Source organism: Triticum urartu, unplaced genomic scaffold (genome assembly GCF_003073215.2).
Source record: "Triticum urartu cultivar G1812 unplaced genomic scaffold, Tu2.1 TuUngrouped_contig_4371, whole genome shotgun sequence".
Classification (NCBI taxonomy): Eukaryota; Viridiplantae; Streptophyta; class Magnoliopsida; order Poales; family Poaceae; genus Triticum; species Triticum urartu.
Window position 1 is genome coordinate 1 of NW_024114954.1, and position 15,213 is coordinate 15,213.

Here is a 15,213-nt window from a genome sequence, read left to right on the forward strand (position 1 = left end):
CTACATAAATAAAATCTATGTCACGTTGGTCGGCATAATTTTCATAAACAATAAACGAACCAACAGTTATAAAGATAATATATATACCACATCCGAATCATAGACAGGACGAGGGTCGACAGGGGCGGATACCAAAACCATCGCACTATATAAGATGCAATAATAAAAGTAAGAAAATAATACAAGTATCTATGTAAACATACAAGTAAGAACATTTTTCCTTTCAGAAAGAAGATAAGAACAAGAGGCTCACCACGGTGGTGCCGGCGATGAGCTCGGCACGGGTGATCGACGGGGACGGGGCGTGACGGACCGCTAAACCTAGACAAATATTGAGGAAAATGGAGTTTTGAGATCGAGCTTGGAGAGGAGAAAGCTTAAGTAGTCTGGCTCGGGCATTCCATCGAACACCTTGTGTGCATAGGAGGTGAGCTAGAGCACCACCAAGCCCTCTCCCCCTCGGCCAGAAAAAACAGAGCAGTCTGCTCTGCTCTTACGCGAGGGGGTATATATAGGCACCTCATTGGTCCCGACCATGTTCTTCAGGAAGATGTACGTGTACTACTTGTTAGAATGTTGGACGGCCGCTTCTTTTGCAACAAATAATCAGCAGGTTTTCTTACAGTCTAAGTACAATACGTATGTATCCTATTTTGGATCGCTTGTATGGAGCCGTGCAAGGCGCAGACTCTTGACTGGATGCATAATCGGTTTGGGTCAGTTTGTCTCTTTTCTCGGTGCAAAATTAATAGATCAAACAGTTAATATATTTTTAATCACATGGATTAATTGAAAGGTATAGATCGAAAGATCTACACCATAATAGTTCGGTCTCACCAGATAAAAAGCTTCTATTTTTTTATTATCGTGTGAATTTTAAGGAGATCTACACCGTAATAATTTGATCCCATGCCGTTCCGGGATGCGTGAGTCGAAGCCTGCAATCCAGTTAATTATCCTCGCTGCAACGCAGCCATCTCGGGATGCACGAGTCGAAGCCTATAATCCAGATAAGTTAATATGTTATTATGATGGGCATGGCGTTTTTGCAACGATTGAGCAGTAAGTACCAGAAGACGGAGGCTTCTCTACAGGAAGATTTCACCACAGCATGAAGAGAGAGAAAAGCCTGAAGCTGTGATAGATAAGAGGCAAGCCACGCCATCTGCATGCTCTATAAGAAAGATCGGCTACATGATCTCTCTAACCCCATGATCAAAGTACACGTCCATGCAGATGAGGCTCCTCCAATCGTTCTTCTCGCCCCAGTTCTCGCGTCAAGAGAAAAGGCAGTCTAGCTATAAGATTGGGCCAGGGTGTGGCTGCAGCAGCAAGAGGCGGTCTATTGCTAGCAAGTAATTAATACGATGATTATTCACTTGATTTGTTCTGATGTGACAGGGTAGTCTGGTGTGATACCATGACTATGCATCCTCAAATTTTAATGCTCGACTGAATTGATCCTTATCAATTTCATATTCCAGTACTCAAATTTAAACCTCTTGATATTATATTCTAATTTCGACCACCCTACGTATCATGGTTATCTTCTTAAGCTAACAATTTCCAAGTTGATTAATGCATGGAGGAGCAATTGGACGGATGCATTCATGGTCTGCCTACAGAGGAGTCCCCCCAACTGTTGTCCTACAATCCTACAACCAGTGTTAAGCATTACAACAAGGAGGAGAGGTTATGTACAAAGGCGGGTAAGATGTCTGACGGCCGAATCATATGGCCTACATGACATCCGGTATCATCTTCTTCTATTTTTTTCTAAGTTGTAAATTGACATCATACCGGATATCTTCTTCCTTTTACTTCAGTTGTAAATTTCGTTTAGTAGTAATGTCCTGATAGTCATGTGTACGTTGATGTTTTGGCTTGAAAACAAGACAATTTTGAACTTTGATGTTGCTAATGTCACTATGTATTACCATCTAACATCCAGATTGTATATATTTTGTCATTTACGATGTTCAGTTGTATTTCCTTCAGCCATGCATGTTTGCATTTAACTAAATTGGCATAGAATTGCAGCAATTAGTCACATGTGGACATGGACCAACAAAGTTGGAAGGATGGAACCGGTGGTCTGCAATAATTGAGCAAGTATCAATACTAGACGTATGATCTATGTTTTGTGTTATTTTCAAGATCTGCTAGCCACGAGTCCTTGCCTCCTTGGTCATATATAACCCCGTTGTACAAAAGCTAATAAATAGTGAGATTTGTGCTACTAGGGTTCATCGACAAATCCTTTTTCCCATGAGATTCAATCCTGTCCTAACGATCCACGGCGACGAGTCCATTCGACAGCTGGGTAGCTGTTCCATTGCCCATGACCTCTTCGTGTCACGTGACGCACCACGGCGCCGGCTACCGAAGTTGTTTCCAACGGAGAGTTTATGCACATGCAGTAATATCCACTTCTCGGCCGGTACGCTCTGTACTCAACCCACAGAGTCTAGCAGCCACGCGACCGATTATACTTAGCCACTGACTGGATGCCTCCTCTAGAAAGGGGTGGACTACTTTTGGATGTTGTACACTGGATGAAAGCAATAGATAGGATCAAAGAATAGAAGAATAATTGGAGAAAAAGCAGCCGCAAGTTCCCTGATTTTACTTTTCTTCCTTTTAGCTACTTCGTTCTCTTCCTATAATTTACATGGACTACATGGTGTGATGCTTTATGTGAGAACACGCCTTATATCAGTAGGTTTTAGTGCATGCATCCATCAAATTTAGTTCTTTCTCACCTTACTTAACAAGAGTATTCAGTGAACAATATTTTTGAAACACAACGTGGATGTCCAAATTATTTGCAACTGTTGATCTAGGTTTCAAAGGATTTGATTATGGAAGTTTTAGCAATGCTTTCACTAAATACAAAAGGTCCACACACAAGCAATGCTTACATAATTGTTTTATGTTATTCACATTTTTCTTAGAAAAAGGAGGATAATCCATGCGACTCACATATTTCAAGCCATCACAATTTGTACCATTGAATTATTCTGTGAGTATATCAGTAGATATATTGGCCCACGTGTATCTAATTATGTTTGCAAGATACTTGATTTTTAATCATTGGTTACTTGCATTACAAATTTTCTGATGGACTACAGTGATATACAAGCCCGATGAGATCTTTCTAGAAAAACTTGATTGTGGAAGATGGAAATTAATTAATTTTATATGCATTCCTTTGTTTTACTGGCATTTCTCTAAACTCAGGATTTGAAAAGCATGTAAATTGCAAGCATTTATTTGTGATCCTATTTGTTTCTATATTTGAATTTCCAGCACCTATACATATACTAACGTTTTCAGTGAAAAATATCCTATCTTTGGGTTACACAACAGACAACTACTATGTGTATCTTAGATAGCAAGCAATAAATAAAAACGATGCAGACATTTGTCTTTCAGTGTAACATGCAAATAACAAGATTTCGGATTAAAGTTTAAAGTCATGCATCCTTTTCTAACTGAATTAAAGGAACCATTAAGGTTTAAGCAGGCGAACAATATATCATGATATATTAGTACCATTGGGTTTTAGAGGGCGGTAAACCGTACAAGATTTTAAATTTATCTTTCTAGAACTAATAATTTAGGTCTCCAGGGCATTTATACAGAGGAAAATATTTGTAGATACTGGCATGTTATCATGCTTTATCTTTTATGTTCATCGATATATTGTGTGGGTACAAATCTAACAACCAGTCCCAAAAATATTGCCAGACAATGCAGTATTTGTCTAACATCTTTTATGTAAATTTGTAATCGGGGATTTATTGGGAAGAATATATCATTTATGCTACACGGTAACCAATATTCATCGTTGCATATTGTAGATGCAATGATCCAAAATTATTCTAGAACTAATGTTATAATTTTGTTTCCAAAAAATATTGCATGCACCAAAAATAATATAAGTTCAACCAATATAAAGCTATCTAGAATAGGCTAGCCCGTGCGGACGCACGGGTTGTTTCTCTATTGCCATATGTACCACCATTATCTCTCGTCGACTCCTCCTATGCGTTACTTCTATTCAACATAGACCGAAGCAGGACAATCTTGATGGATCCGTCCTTTAATCCAAATGAAACCGAAGAGCATTTCATGGCCATCAGATGACGAAGGACAAAAAAACAGTGACACGGGAATTCAACGAGGTGTTTAGAATGAGGATCCCTAGTTGGAATACCCAAGTCGTGGATTGGCTAATGAACAACCATTTCATCCTCGCCTACAAATGCAATTAAGCTTTCCATCCTCTTCCTGTGTTGAACAAAATGTGTGTTAGCTGCTGAGCAATCTATAATTCTCACCGTTTGACTAGTTATCTTGTACTGCATTACCACATGTCGCAAGTAATTCAGTTCTGATATAACCCAACATAGAGAAAGATGTGATGTTGTGGGAATGAAATTGGTATATGCATACTATGTAAAAGTCATTGAGGTCATTTTGCAAATATAAGTGTTGAAGCACTTGAGCAAGTTTTTTTATCAACTATAGAGCAAGTGTGCATTGTTCGCTTAATTTTTTTCACAGATATGTAGCATAATGCTTACAAGTTATGTTAGTTTGCCAACTACTTCCTCCGTTCATAAATATAAGGTTTCCTAATTTTTTTTGTGAATCGGATGTATATAAACGCGTTTTAGTGTGTTTGCTCTCTCGTTTCAGTCCTTATGTGGTCCAATAATAAAATATCCAAAACATCTTATATTGTATTTGTGACCGGAGGGAGTATAATTCTAGATTTTCCTCCACACTATACTGTAAACTAAAATGGGATAAGATTTTTTTTTCAATGGTACGTCTCAAAAGATTCCTCTTAGTAGTATCATCCTAAAACTAACTTAGGTACCATCATGTTTGCTATTAAAGGCAAGTTAAGAAAAGTCACTTATTTTGGAATGAAGAGAGTACTGTGCAAGCAGGTTGCCTATACAACTAAATGTCGTTACAAAAATACACTGGCGTAGCTTCGTTCCTTCCTTGTAAAGATATAAAGTACCAAAGGCTTCATGGATAATCTCTACTCCTAATGGAGCAGTTGGTAGTCTCCGTCGGTTTTTTTTCGTCCCACCTTCGTCTGGTTTTTTTTTGCCTTTTTTTTCGTCTGGTTTTTCTTTCGTCTTCTCACCCGCACAAAGTCTTCATATTGTTTTGCACTACAATGCTTGTACTTCAACCATACTAACATAACAAAGAGATGTGGATCGTTTGTAGATAAAACTTGAGATACATAACTTCATCAGCTGGGATTTAGTTCCGAACTGGCAAAGGCTTACTCAATGGACCCAAGAGGTCAGCTTAGCTGCGGTACTAAGCAGCTTATTACAATTTACAATACGGCAATAACAATCGATCAAGCTAAGACTTCTCACATCCCATTCTTTTCCTTCTGGGGTCTGAGTACCGAACGCAGACCCTATGCTCACATACCTTCTTCATCTTCTGCTGCATGTATCGCAAGCCATACATGTTGTAGTGCTAAGCTTCCTACTATTTGTTGTACTACTATAATTTTTTGCCTTCCTTCCACGTGCATTGTCGTGTGCATCAGCGCTTTCTAGCATCCAAAGTCATAGGAAACCAATCCTTGCAGCTCCGGGCCGTTCAGTCTGCTGTTGTTCTCGAAGCTGGAAAAGTAACAGTTATGTCTTATTAGCCATTCATCGGATGAATTCATTCTCAGAGAAGATGCCATATCTGATATGAAAGCTATCAAGTTATGAATGACACAGCAGTCGAAAAAAACTTATGAATGACACGACCTCAAACACCATCATCCTAACATCTCTAGTCTACGCAATCATGAAAAACTAGACCATCGCCCTTGAGGACATCACAGTACAAATGTAGAGGTTTTTAGGTCTCCAGATCCATGTTAGTTCCACAAAATATGCTAGTGGACTTTGAGATATTACCTTCTAAGAGGGAAGCTTGAGAATGGACCATCGACGGGGATCGTCCCACATAAGTCATTGTTAGACAAATCACTGCATGTCACAATGACTTAAAAGTCAGCAACCATAGAGAATCAACGGCACAACTAAATCTGGTATACATATGTTAAGATGCACACTCACATGACTTTAAGGTTGGAGAGTTTGGCCAGCTCCCGTGGAATAGATCCAGCAAGCTTGTTGTTGTTCAAACGCCTATAAGAAATCACTTTAGTATTCGCTTGGGGAAAATTGTTCACATATGAATTGATACTATATGTTTTTAAATTGCATTTCAGTTTATTCAGAATTATGGCCACGACTGCCCAAGCCATTTTGGGTACATCACTTGGACAAAAGATGCCATGAATTAGTGCTGTAGTTTTTTTTAGAGGGGGCATTTGTACTGTGGAGGAATGAAGTGCAATCAGAGGATAATACATACATGAATCTCAGCGAGCTGAGCTTGGAAAGCGACTTGGGGATTCTTCCGGTGAGCTTATTGGCATACAGATCCAAGCTGATCAAATTCTTCAGCTTGCCCAACTCTTTTGGGATCTCGCCGTTGAGGTTGTTCCTGTACAGCTCCCTGCAAATCAAGTTCCAATTGAGGAAATCAAAACCATTTTGCTCCGTTTGAATAACAGAGACGGTGGAATTCATCACAGGGGCACATACAGGTACTGAAGATTCACAAGGCGGCTGAGCTCGGGGCCGATGGAGCCGGAGACGTTGGAGTTGCCTAAATCCCTGCACAAGTTTGCCACAAAGAGTGTCAGACAGACAACATGGTCATCCAACCAGCAGGACGCAATATTGTTGAACTATGACAGACGCCACAACTACTGATTATGCTTGCAAGTTGTTCTTTTTATTATATAAATCGGCCCTTTTGAATGAACAGTTAGTATGATTATTCAACTGTTGCTTAAGCTATCAATCCCTTAAACAAGAAGCAAGTGCAAGACCAAAGATGAAAGACCATGGATATCCCTGCCAGCGCGCAAGCAGTTTGACCTAGCAGTAGTTTCAAATCGAGCTGGGATTTCTGGGCTGATCTGAGCAGGCGCGGGGAAACCCTGGAAGACGAAAGCTTTGATTGATTGAACGGAGGTGGGTGAGAGGGGAACGAGCGGTAGCTTACAGGCGCACGACGCGGCTGGCGGTGTCGCAGGTGACGTGGAACCAGGTGCAGGGGTTGACGAGGGTGGGATCCCAGCTCTGGAGCACGCCGTTGGGGTCCGACAGCCGCATCCGCAGCGCGTACAGCGCGTCCCCCTCCTCGTTGGACGCCCGCGCCGCGCCGGCCGCCAGGCCCAGGAGCAGCGCGGCGCCGACGAGGAGGAGGGAGGAGGGCACGCGAGGCGCCATGGCGGCGAGGAGCGGCCGGGTCTGGGGGGGAGAGGAGCGCGGAGTAGATCGACGGGGCTGCTGCTGCTGCTGCTCTGCTGTAGCGTGGGAGGGGGAGGAGGAGGAGGACGGGCGGTTGTGGAAATGGGGAAGGCGCTGCGTGACCGAGTGGGGGCGTGGTCAATACGGCAAAGGGAGGGTACAAGTCCACGGTCAAACTTTGGACCGAGCACGCGGAGGAATCGATTTATCTGCAGAGGCTCACTGGGGTGGAAGCTGCGTCAGTAATGAAAAGTGACAAGGACAGGAGGTAGAGAATAAAAGAAAAGCTGGACCGAGCCGATCAAAAAGCTTGTAGTACATGGAACTGAAAGATACGGTGCAGGCAAAAGCAATTCATGATCTCAGGAACCATGATGCCGACTCTATACACATCAGACCTCGCTCAGAATTTCCTACTAGACATGATATGTTCAGGATCCATATAACCACCGCAAGATTAAAGTTGAATTGACATCTGAATTATAAAAATTCTTTGAAATCTTGATAGAACAATTTAGAATTGAAATCTCGGTGAATATAGTTTTAGAGAAAATAGACCTTGGCCCGAGGCGTTTTTTCTACCCCCGCTCTTGGTTGGCATGTATTCGTAGACAAGGATGATCTCTCTCTTGTTGAATTTGAAACCCCAGAAACCGCTTTTCCCTTTGAATGCAAAACCAAAGTATCCTTATTACATTTCTGTTTTTAAAGATTTGCAATTATTTCAACCTCAGTAGTGAATTCTGTTGAGCCTTGAGTTGATGATGATGTCAATCTTTTGACGGCAATCTCAGTCCCGCTATGTAGTTTTCCCTAAAACATCCATATCAGGTTCGAGAAACAAATACCAACTTTTCTTTGGTGGACGAAGAAAGACAGATGTATCTAACCCCTCTTTTCACTAAGCACGGCATATCTAAAGACTTAAGGGGTCTCAAGACTCTTATTTACAATACAGGAAATCAAAAGTGAATATAATCTTAGTACATAATGGAACATAACAGATCAAAATTTAGGCTCATGATAGAAAATAACGCCACTATGAAAGACACGTACAATCTTAGCTGATTCCCCTACATCATTTTATTAAGGGTAGTAGCCTAGTAGTATGTGGGTGTACTTTAACTGCCTAAAAAGAATAACTAAGGCTGCTTCATAAATGACATAAAGGAAAATGGTACCTTGTAAACACAACAAAAAGAACTGTATCCAACCACGTTATCCAATTTAAATTTTATGTAAACTTTTCAATCTGGGAGTTAGAATAGAATGACAACAGTCGCGAACGTCCTTCTACAAGTACGTTCTTGCCCATAGCAACTCCTTTGATGCATAGAGCTCAGATTTGTTTATAGTGGAATGACAACAGTCGTGAAAAAAGTTGAAACAAATTGGTTATTTAAATTGGGCCAACCTGATCATTAAGTTAACATGAGCTCGGATTTGTTTATAGTGGAATAAGGGGAATAGAACTGGACAAGCACAAATTTCATTTACAATAATAATACTTAACAAAAGCATGTGTTCTGAATTACATAACCAAAACAACATTATTTTGAGTAGGACCCATCCCTACTCTTCTCATTTTCTAAATAACGAAGCAAACTAAGACAACAAACTAAAAAAACAAAATTATATTGTAAAATATAGAATGTTTCTTTGGAGAAGACCTAAATGTGTAGCTGATGAATATAATTACCCCACAAAAAATAATGAATATAATTACTTGATAATTGTTCTTTATTATATCTGTCAAGTTCTTATTTGCTCCCTAAAGTCTTGATTCAACAATCTCAGTTGCGGCTTAAATCCTGAAATTTGTAGTCCAATGCATAAAGAAATAAGATGTAAGCTTCTGGGGATAAACATGCAAGTGTTGTGATTAATGAAATAGCAAGATTCCAGTTTGTATGGCTGATATGATATTCTAGTGGAGGAAGGCAGGAGAAACTACATATGTAGATTGTAAATATAAATGTAAGGCTAGTTTAATGGTTTGGATCAGTTGCAACTGAATTTCACAGTTACTTTTTCTTTAAACAGAGGCAAAAACTTTGCCTTTTTCATTAATTAACAAGAAGATAGTTTGCCCGGTTAATCGATAGAAAACCAGGATAAAACCATTGCATCCAGGGCCAAGCCCACACGACATCTCAAACAGCCGACAAAGACCAAACAGATGGCAAGCCCAACAAGATAATCCATGAAACCACATGGGCCCTTCAGCTAGTTGATGTACATCTCAGATTTCACGGTTACAATACTGAACTATGTATTGTGTGGGAGGGTCTTAAAAAATCAAAACAATTATTAACTGTCCATATTTTTACTTGACCAAATATTAGTCTTAGTTGAGTTAATAATTTCGAGATGTACATCAACTGGCTGAAGACCCCCCGCCCCGCCATCCACACACACACAACGGAGAAAACCTTTTTTTAAAGTAGAAAAATATCATTGTACTTTGAATGAATGATGAGTTTCCCACAAAAAAAAAGAAAGAAAGATGAACAACTAACCAATTTTGCAACACTTAAGATTTCAGGAAGCACATGCACGATGAGCATCGAAATGAATCTGCTTGATGTATCTCGACAACTATTTGGCTGAGATTTCAGTATGTATACATGGGCACATGGATGAGTATTCTCTGCCATGGTATTTAGTATCTACTCCCTCTGTCTCATTCTTAGCAAAGAAAAAATACTCCCTCTGTCTCATCTCTCCATATGTTCCTGATACGGTAAAAAGCACCGTATTTGCATTGAACAACAAGTTAGATGACTATAAATTCGTACTTTTTAACATTTTAGCACTAAACTAAACATTCAGCGCAAGTTATACGAGTGCCAGTGATATTACCTCTTTTTTAGTGAACCTGTTGGAGTTTTTTAGTTTTTTTTTTGAGAAATTGTTGGAGTTTTTTAGGTGGAAAGGATTGGAGAGATTGAAGGTTGGTATTGCATTGTACCTCTCGGCCACTGCGGAGCACTGCCCAGAACGTCAAAACCCAGCCCACAACGTAGCAAAAGGAGCTCTCTTTTTTAAGGGTAACAAAAGGAGCTTATGACTGAAATCACTAATTGGGAAGTACTCCTTGTAAAGATCACTCTCATCTTCCCAGATTATGACAAATGGCACCATGTGTCGCAACTTGAGAGTTTTTTTTGTACACTCGTTTATTCAAAACGGTTTATCTCTTAAACCATGTGTTCAAATCTCGAACCGTTTTCACCATTGGATTCCTCGCGTCGAGATCTTTAAAACTAGATACAATATTGATAGGTTTTGACAAACTTTTTTCCACACAAAAAACCGGACAAAAAGACCGAATCGGGAGCACTGTTTTTCCCTTTCCGAAAGAGGCACGGCCGTGCCTCTCACGAAAACACAACCGTGTCTCTAGCGGAAGGAAAAAACAGAAAACACGTATTTTTCCATTTCCGAGAGGCACGGCCGTGTCTCTCGCGAAAGCAAAACCGTGCCTCTCACGAAAGAAAAAAAACAGAAAACATGTTTTTTTCTGTTTTGGAGAGACAAGGTCATGCCGTGCCTCTCGCGGAAGGAAAAAAAACAGAAAACACATTTTTTTTTGTTTTCGAGAGAGACGGCTGTGCCTCTTGCGAAAGCAAAAAATGTGCCTCTCGTGAAAGGAAAAATGTGCCTCTCATGGAAGAAAAAGAAAAGAAAACATGTTTTTTTGTGAGATTTTTTTGGTCCAAAAGCTAAAGAAGACTGATGGAAAACCAAAAGGTCGAAAAAAACCCGAGGAAAAAACGAAAACGCATGTGGAAAATTAAAAAAAACAAAATCAGGGAGCGTTCAGAGGCGACACGTGGCGGGCGTGCTCTCAGCCCACCCGCAAGTGATCATTGCCAGGCTCCCGAAGAAGCGCTCGTCATTAGTTGCTCCCACTTATAACAGACTGCTGTAGACTTGGGCCAAGTGGTGGGACGGAATGGATATAATGGGCCACATACCCTGTTAATTATTTTTTATAGTTTTGGAAGATTGGGCCATGGCCCAGTATGGTCCCCAAGAGGATCCGCCAGTGTGCCCATGCATAATATATGCTGAAATCTCGATGAAACAGCTGTTGAGATACATATTGCCATGCTCATCGCAAGTTTCAGGCCAACTCTAATGCACAACCCCGAATGGTCAGTCCGTGTTTGTTTGGGGGCAAACGGACAAAGCAGACCCTTCAACGCATGGCCGCAAACGGACCATCGTCCCTTTTTTGTTCGCTTTCGACCCATTTTTGGCTTAAATTTAGGCCGAGTTTACGGCCGAACGGACACACGCAAACGGCGCGTGGTGCACGACCCTGTCCTCCCCTGGCCTGCTCGTTTGGGACGCAGACCCCCTTTTTCTACCCCCTCCCGCTCCAGCCACACCCCTGCCCCTCTCGTCCCTCGCCGCCACCGCCATTGCCACTGTGCAGCTCGATCGTGCGCTCGCCACAACCCTTGTCGCAGCCTCCATTCCCTCAACGCCCCGAGTTGCCCAACTACGGCCACCTGATTTGCGCATCCGACGGGCGGATTTAGAGCGGATCCGGCCGGACTTGAGCTCGCCCGGCTACGGGAGGCCGCGCCGTGCCATGGACTGGCCGGGCACAGGGCCGGAAGGCCCCGGCAAGGCCTCAAGGCCGCATGCAGGTACTGACTCCGCCTCTAGCTGCTCGGATCTACCCCGTCAGCGGATCGCCGACAAATACAAGAACGACCGTCGGCCGGGCTCGGTGCTGGCCCAAAGGCTCGTCGGCGCACCGTTGCCACTCATAAAGTGCGACGACTACCCAAGAAAGGTCTTGCGCCGCATGTCTACAACGCCAGAACATTTCAGATGGGTGTTCGTCAAGTGCTCAAACGATTGGGTATGTGCTAATTTAGCTTCGGTTGTGCTCTTGAATTCGACTAGTTGTACTCACTCAAATTTTTATTGTGTAGAATGGATGCAACTTTTGGTATTGGGAAGAAGAATGCATCGATCTATTGATAGAGCGTAATTTAATAGATGTTTGTGCACTTGTTGCTATAATAGAGGCTAGAGATGATACTAGATGTGAGGAAGCAACATCTACTTCTTTAGACTCGAAGAAGAAAGAAGCACGCAAGATCGAGCCTCCGCAGATCAACAATGAATGCATCAAGAAGTCACTAATCCAACTTACGGGAGCGGTTATGGAAGTTGAATATCTTCTAAAATGTCTTCTTGTGGTTTTTGTTTTCTTTGATCTTATTATTCTAGTCAAGATTTGGTGATGTGCTTCCATGTATTAAAAATCAATGATGAAAAATAAAGATATGTGTTTGCAAAAATAAAATTTATGCGGACGAGATGCGGCTGAAATGCGGTTGTGCGTTGGATCCATAAATCTGGGTGAACACGACTCCATTGTCACCCCCAAACGGATGAAAAGCGGTAAAAACGGATGTCCGTTTGAGGTGATGCGTTGGAGTTGACCTCAGGTGGTGGCTCATTCTCTGTTTCTCACTGTTATAGTATTTACTAATAAGATGCCCGTGCTACGCTATGGAATCATAGAAGATCGGGTGAGAATTGTTTATTGAAGTGTCAATAGCCTACTAAATAACTAAAGATGTGCCAAGACATCTATCAAAGTGATGCCATATCGTTGATAAGTACACATCGAGCAAAATTAGATATACGGTTTCCGACTGATGAACCTCTCGTCCAAGCCAAACATTTTCTTCTCAATTATCACTTTGCAGAAGACTTTCGGTTCTTCCTACCCAGCTTTCTCCTAGTGACGGGTGAGGAGAGCATCCAACAAATAGAAAATCCATCCAGACACATTTGGCAATTGCGACCACCCCAACCAGCTTTTGGTTAACACATGATCCACCTCCAGTCCGCAACTCCGCATTCCATTAACTGCTACAAGATCTACCATGCAAAAAAGAACTGCTACATGAATCTACATACACCACCACCATGAAAAGAAGCAGTATTTTAGACCAATTCATGCTTAGTTACATACCGTAGGCATCTATGAGGCCATGGAATCATTCGCCAAGCAAAGTATACCCTTCTTTTAGTCATTTGCTCAAAACATATGTGCGAATAATATTAGCCCTCGAGCTCGCCCTCATCTACCTTCTCACAAAAAAATGGTATGTAGTATATATAACAATATGTACATACAAAATTATTAGTATTGGACTATTTGTAACTTTATTACATCAACCAGGTTTCTGTAAAGATAATGTTCATAACAGACAGCCAGGAAATAAATATTCGGGATGTGGCTTGAAAAATTGAATGTTTCTCCATATATGTGCAATCTGAAGTCAACACCAAGAAATTAACATAGAGAAAAATAAAACATAACAAATGCAAACTAACACTTTATCAGAAAGGAAGGAATGGAGAATTGACAAGACAAACACCGCAACCACAACATTTTGCAAAGATAATTTGCTACCTACATCTGTCAATGATGAAAATGATAGAATAGGCAAGGCATAACTACAGTCTGGCACATAGGGGCAAATACTAATTATTCTCTCTTTAGGGCATAGGCCAACAACTTTGAACTACAATAGAGCTGGTGTACTTCCATGCTCGCGATGAAATTATATCAGCTATTGGCAGCAAAGACACAGATAAATAGAACAGGCTGAAGTGCATTACTTGTATCAGGATTTAAAACAGCGACCATCCACCTAAATACCGACAGTACAGTAAAGTACCAGCTCTGAACTGTTGGAAACATTAATTTACAAAATTTTGAAGCTCACCTTCTAGATAATACGAATCACCTGAGGATATAGTTACTCATGCATGAGCTTTGACATGGTCAAGCATGTCGAGCATACAAGTTTCCTCTAAAGGTATTTGTCCAATTTTGCACTTATATTATCCGGAACTTTGTGTTCATGCAAGTGATCATGTTTGCTTGATTCTAGCCCATGCAAAGGTCTGTGAGCAGATTGCCTAAGGCCCTTCAACAAGCGTTCTCCCTGTCTCCCATCAGGTAATTGGCCCAAGTGATTATAAGTTATTAAGCTATTGATTAGTCTATATATCTTTTTTTTAAAAAGGAGGACGACTCCCGGCCTCTGCATCTGGAAGATGCATGCGGCCATTTTATTGATTATTCTTGAGGACCTTACAAAGTAGTATAATAATATGCCTGAATCCACCATCTTGGCAACATCTGCCGCTACTCGAATCCATATGATGAAGGGGTGCAAGTTGGGCCAAATACCCAGACCTCTCACCTAAACCTAACATCTAAAGCCGTAGGCCCCGACCGAGCCACATACCAGGTCCGGGGCACAAACCGGTCCGACGCACTCACATGTGTCGTCGCCGCCATCTTCCACTGGTCCATCTTCAGAGCAGATTGAGGTGCCAACCTTGGCAGGTGCCTCCGCCATCGACGCCACCATGACGCCAAACGACGACCTCCACCTACGCAAGTCCATCTCCAAGCAACGGACATAGATCCATGCTGGGACAGGGCCGCACCACCGGCTCCCTCAACCACCTAGCCCCAAGGTTCCCAAAGCGGCGCCTTCAAGAAGGGAACGACGCCGTGAGCGCCGTCGCTGCCCAACAAAGTTAGGGCTTTCGCCCGGGAGACCTAGGGGAAGGGGAGGTGAGGGGATCGGTCCATACCGACGCCTCCAAGGAGGGGGACGGCGCTCTCAGGTGTCGCCGTCGACGCGGCCGACCATGGCTGACCAGGGATTTCGCCCGAACTAGATCCCCGCCACCAGCAGCGCCTCCTGTATAGAACCGACGACCCAAGGAAGCGCGACCCGATGAGGTTGGCCTGCACGCCAAATAGGGGAGGAGGGGAGGCGCCAGATCACGC

At 42.1% G+C, this 15,213-nt stretch overlaps 1 protein-coding gene across 1 annotated transcript; it reads right to left on the reverse strand.

Moving 5' to 3' along the window:
- Positions 1-5,226: 5,226 nt before the first annotated feature.
- LOC125527723 (leucine-rich repeat protein 2-like) lies at positions 5,227-7,494 on the reverse strand. Its single transcript, XM_048692240.1, has 6 exons — positions 7,117-7,494; positions 6,651-6,722; positions 6,418-6,561; positions 6,117-6,188; positions 5,955-6,026; positions 5,227-5,666 (listed from the first exon to the last, which is right to left on the reverse strand). The coding sequence occupies exons 1-6, from the start codon at positions 7,341-7,343 to the stop codon at positions 5,597-5,599; spliced, it is 657 nt and encodes a 218-aa protein (XP_048548197.1). The 5' UTR covers positions 7,344-7,494; the 3' UTR covers positions 5,227-5,596.
- Between the last annotated feature and the right edge of the window lie 7,719 nt (positions 7,495-15,213).

Bases quoted from the DNA above. Each gene is read 5' to 3' on its own strand.
- LOC125527723 (XM_048692240.1), bottom strand. From the start codon at position 7,343: ATGGCGCCTCGCGTGCCCTCCTCCCTCCTCCTCGTCGGCGCCGCGCTG. The intron at 6,723-7,116 runs GTAAGCTACCGC...AAACTTGTGCAG, and splicing joins GCCAGCCGCGTCGTGCGCCT to GGATTTAGGCAACTCCAACG. The intron at 6,189-6,417 runs GTATGTATTATC...GATTTCTTATAG, and splicing joins CTCAGCTCGCTGAGATTCAT to GCGTTTGAACAACAACAAGC.